This window comes from Montipora foliosa, chromosome 8 (assembly GCF_036669935.1).
Source record: "Montipora foliosa isolate CH-2021 chromosome 8, ASM3666993v2, whole genome shotgun sequence".
Lineage (NCBI taxonomy): Eukaryota > Metazoa > Cnidaria > Anthozoa > Scleractinia > Acroporidae > Montipora > Montipora foliosa.
In genome coordinates this window covers 9,535,989-9,540,988 of record NC_090876.1, presented here as the reverse complement: position 1 = coordinate 9,540,988, position 5,000 = coordinate 9,535,989, and the positions used below count along the sequence as shown (strand labels likewise).

The 5,000-nt window shown below is 40.6% G+C and overlaps 1 protein-coding gene across 1 annotated transcript in view; it reads left to right on the top strand.

The window, feature by feature from the left end:
• Positions 1–1,530, top strand: part of LOC138013135 (carbonyl reductase [NADPH] 1-like) — a 19,420-nt gene extending 17,890 nt beyond the window's left edge. The window contains exons 8-9 of the mRNA XM_068860127.1: positions 85–148; positions 1,180–1,530. Of these exons, the coding sequence (XP_068716228.1) occupies positions 85–148; positions 1,180–1,274 (159 nt within the window). The 3' untranslated portion in view covers positions 1,275–1,530. The remainder of the gene's footprint in view (positions 1–84; positions 149–1,179) is intronic.
• Positions 1,531–5,000: the final 3,470 nt, after the last annotated feature.

Below are 5,000 nucleotides of genomic sequence, written 5' to 3'. Positions count from 1 at the left end.
AGAGAGATTTTGTTTATTACTGTCAGATAATTTTTGGTTGTTACTGGCAAGTAAATCTTCTCTTGTTTCTCTCTGCAATTTCAGTGTTGTCCTGGGTGGGTGCGTACAGATATGGCTGGACCCAGAGCAACCAAGTCTCCAGATGAAGGTATATGATGTACTTTTATCATCTACAGCTCAGCAGCTTTCACTTTGGTGTTAATCAATGCACACTAGTATTTGATGAACAGGGGAATTGTGATATTGTTAAAGGACCTCTATATTACAATGTTCGTGGTGCATAACATATTTTCTTGAGTACAGAACTTTAACAATGAAATGTAAGGAAGAGAGCCTTGACATTAAATTAACTGAAAACTTCCTGGTGCTTATTAATCACTTCCCAAAATTAGCGGCGGGTCTAAAACACAGGTCACATTCCACAGACCTGTCACTCGTTGCAGGTCATTATTTTATGTTTTGGAAAGTAACCAAAACCCTCAATTTGGCTAACCCTAGGCCTAAGGTTGGTTTTTAGGCCTAGGGTTAGCCAAATTGAGGGTTTTGGGTTACTTTCAAGAACGTAAAACAATGACCTGCAACGAGTGACCTGTGGAATGTGACCTGTGTTTTAGACACAAAATTAGTACCAGTAACAAGATTACATGGTACAGTAGCATGGAATTAGGCTTCACTATAGCTATGGAACTGGCACAAAAAGTGGGAATATCTATAGGCCAAAAGTAGTGAGGATGGAAGCAAGGAGAGATGGGAATAAAGGTTAAGAAGAGAGGTAGTGGAAGCTCTGCCACACACTTTTTTTTAAAAACCCCCTGCTCTCCTTTCTTTGGTTACTCCTTTTATTTCGTGTTACAATGTAGAGCCTAGTCCAAGGCTAGGGAACCTTTTATAATATGACCTACTGCTCATAACAGCACAACTGTCTTAAATGAGGTCTCACCAATGATGGCCACCAGATGGGAATGACTTTTCATTTACATGCGTGATTCTCTGTACATAATAGACCTCTTTCATAATGGCAGTGAAATATGACAAGCCAATTTCAAAAGAATATTAACTTTGTTTCAAAATGAGGGCGTGCAGGAGGTCTAATTAACAAGGTACAGTACAAAAGGTGGTCGCCATTTATGAAAGTGGTCTAATAATTATTATCTCAATTTTCTTAAACTCTCCTTACAGGTGCAGAAACACCTGTTTACTTGGCTTTATTGCCTCCAAATGCCGGTGCCCCACATGGAGAATTTGTCAGTGACAAAACCGTGCAACAGTGGTAACCCTGGACTCTTGTGGTGTCAAACTGTTGCACCTAATTGCATTATAGATTGTACCTGCATGTACCAATATTATTGTTGCTCGCACCTTTTATTGTAATGATCTGTATCACTTGTCAAAAAATCATCAATTTCATTAAAAACAAGTACTGCTGTTACATGCAAAGTAGTTAGGTCAACTAAGTGGCAGTTTTGAGGTTGCAAAATCCATGTGAAATTCAAACTGCTTGTCATAGCATTAAAGCCATGAATACAGGAATTAGCTGGTTTGTTGTATTCCTTAATACTTAGCTCTTATTAACTGAGCAGGAGGTCTGTATGGGAGAATATTGACCGAGGTCGTAAGTGCATTTTAGTTTGGTTCTTTTCACCGCAAAACAGTACCGGTCTACAATAGATGCCGGTCTAGATGGGAAAATCTAGACCGCGGTCAATATCGATTTCAGCCAATCAAATTCGTGAACTTTGTAGTTCCCAGTCCTTGTGAGACAGAGCCATATAATAAAGATGCGTAATACTTCATATGTGACAATGGACTCTGTAGTCTTTGAGTGTTCAATGTATGGTTTTTGTCTTCAATAAAACTTGAATGACAAGTCATATGAGTGCCATTGACATACCAGATTTGCAAACTCAAAGAAAAGAGTTTGTTGTTGTGATCCTGTATGCTGCAATATTGTGTATCTGTTATTCAATAACAGTTAGTGTTTGAACCCAGACGTACTTCTCTCCCTTCAGGGGAGAGCAATGAGGTCCGAAAATATGTCTGCTACATCAGAACTGAGTGTTAATAGCCACTATGGTTACACAAAATTTTTGTTTTCCCAGACATTTAGGGGAAAAAGGTGAACGAAAAGTTTCCATAAAAAAGGTAAGGGAACTGTACGATATACCTCCTACTAACCGAGTTCTAGTTCCGTACTGTAAGTTACGGACCGAGTTTTTTTGCGTTGATATTTATGTCCCAAACGCGAAGCGCGCAGGCTATAAATCAACGGGAAAAAAACGTGGATCCTACGGACAGAGAAAACGAAGTTAGTAAGTTATTTATTTTATCTCTGAGGTTAATCCGGCGCGGGGGCAAGGAAACTAGTCGAAGTCAAGCGGAAGATTCAACTGCCGGGAAGATTGCCGTGTAAAAATCCTGCCTGCGGGCGGCTTCAGGCAGCTTTTTCAAGACCTCGGTCACAGTTTTTCGCTTTAAGGACCGACCCTTAGCTGGTAAATAACTTTTTTTTTTCCCTTTCTCTCTCCCTTCCTCTCTGAAATCACTTTTTTTTTTCGCTTGATAGCGAATGCAGTATTAAAGCGTCTTACATTTACTGAACGTTTTTTCTATTTACATTACCATTTATTTAACCACGTTATCGTCTACGAGCACAAGTGCTCGTTCAAAATACGAACGTGCATTAAATCTACAGTTGTAAAAAGAAGAAAAAAAATTAAGATATAAAGATTACTTAACAATTATTCCTCGAGCCCGAATGGGCTCTGAGTCAATAGCTCATGAGGCCGAAGGCCGAATGGGCTATTGACTCAGAGGCCATGAGGCATTATCGGCCAGCTTGACATCTACTGGAAGTTTATGCCATAGTTGAGCGCACTTGTAGGTTAAAGAGTTCCTCATAAAATTAAGATTAAATTTGGGAACGCAAAGATTTCCGTAATACCATTTCCTCTTAAATTGTAAGACGTTTCTCTTATGCTAAAAAGTCTCTAATGTATTTAGGCCCTATATTCCTAATGCATTTAAATAAGAGGATCAGAGATTTCTGCTTTTTCCTACTCTCTCAACAAACACGTTGATCATGTCAGTCTAGCATTACACTTTTAAACTTTTACCGTTATGTCAGTTGCGTTTTCTATAATATTGTTGGTTAGTTTGAATTAAAGACAAACGGTACAGATAATCTAAACGTTTTATTTCTTTGAAAGAAGGGCCTTCCATCTGAATTTTTTCTGAACCATATGATGGCCTTTCACATAAAGACACCTCCACGAGATTCACATTTGAGATCAAAGTTCCATCTGTTTTCATTCCGGAGCACATTCCCATTCGGACAGTATAAAACGCAGACTGCAGACCGGGGGTAAAATGCAGACTGAGGTTATGATGTAACTGTTGAAAAGCCCAAACTCATTAAAAATGCTAACAGTGAACTTAAGCCTAAATATTGTTTTACGCCTAATTAGGCCTAAGGTTAGCATTTCTAAGGGGTTTGGGCTTTCTCAACAGTTACGTTAAGTCTGCATTTCACCCCTGGTCTGCAGTCTGCGTTTTATACTGATCGCATTCCCATTTCGTTTACTTAGAACCGGAAGGTCCAACTTTCAAGACTCTCTGCGCCCTACAAATCGTCTCGGGGGCGGGTGGAGGGGGGGGGGGGGGGGGGCTTGGATCAATTAAACTACCGCGAATCTAGCCAAAAATTTTCTTACCCCCCAAATCCCGATAATTGGCGACCCCGTTCTAATAACCCTGTCGGGAACTCTGTTGAAAATGCAACCCCATTATAGAGGCCCTGTTAGGGGGGGTGCCCATGTCCTCCGTCTGAATTTCACAGCTAGCTATGTCGCAATTTCGGAACATTCTTGTGTCGCTTGTCGGAATTTCAGTAATAAATTTTAGCTCGTTGCCCCTCTGACAATCCCCATTCGCTGGAACGACGCCAACGGAACGTACGGCTTCTATCTTTAGTACTTTTAAGCCCAGGGTTTTGAGACCTTTTTTAATGTTTAATACCTATTCAGACTACTTGGAATAGTTGTTGAAGTCAATGAAATTCCATCTAAGAAACTATACAAGTGAATAAAGGCCTAATCTGGCAAAGCAATCGAGCTATAATAGCGTTTCTACAATTCTGGTAGTGCAAGAGTCTAATGTTTCTTCCGAGTTCAACTCTGATTTAGTTGTCAGACTGTGCTTTTCTGTAACTATAACAACCCAGGAGGAAGGACATTATCGACCATTCATTATCCGCAAGGCATGCGTTTACAAAAGGTCTGTGAAAAATCATAGTTAGTAGAGGGGACTGGTTATGAAACTCGGCAAACTTCAAAGAGTTAAACAATAGCGCGGTCTCTGACGTTGAATAGACCCGTCACGTGACTCTGACCGTGCACAAGTTCGGCACTCCGACGACTCTCTTATGACTCTGATAGTGATGTATTTCAATAACTCGCTTACGATTTGGAACACCGAGATGAACGCGATATCAATAGAGAAAAAAGTATCTCTCTGACAGACTGATGGAGTGCGCACGTGGGTCATGCAGGGAGAACATGATACGCAAAGCGGAAAAGTCCTCAAAGGGAGTGATGCACAGAATACGTCAATCACATGAAATGAACAATCAAAACAGCAGTAAAATGAGATGTTCGCCTTTATTGGACCCTTATTAGCCATAATTGGCCATTATTGTTAACAATGATCATTATTAAGTAATTACGACGAATTGTGTACGCGCAAATGTTCCGCAGTCCGCAGAACATTCACAATTCTGAAATTCGCTGTCGGTCAGTCTTGACATTTGTGTCGCTTTCGCTAATTCGTTGTAATAGTCTGTCGGTCGTCGTCAGTTCGTGGTTATCATGTCGCCGGTTCAAGGCCATGTCGCTTGTCGGAATTTACCCCTACCCTAACAGGGCCTCATTATAGCAGATAGGATGAAACCTGGACATAAGTGCATTATGGTCAATCCAGTCGTGAAAATGCGACCCCCTCCAGCG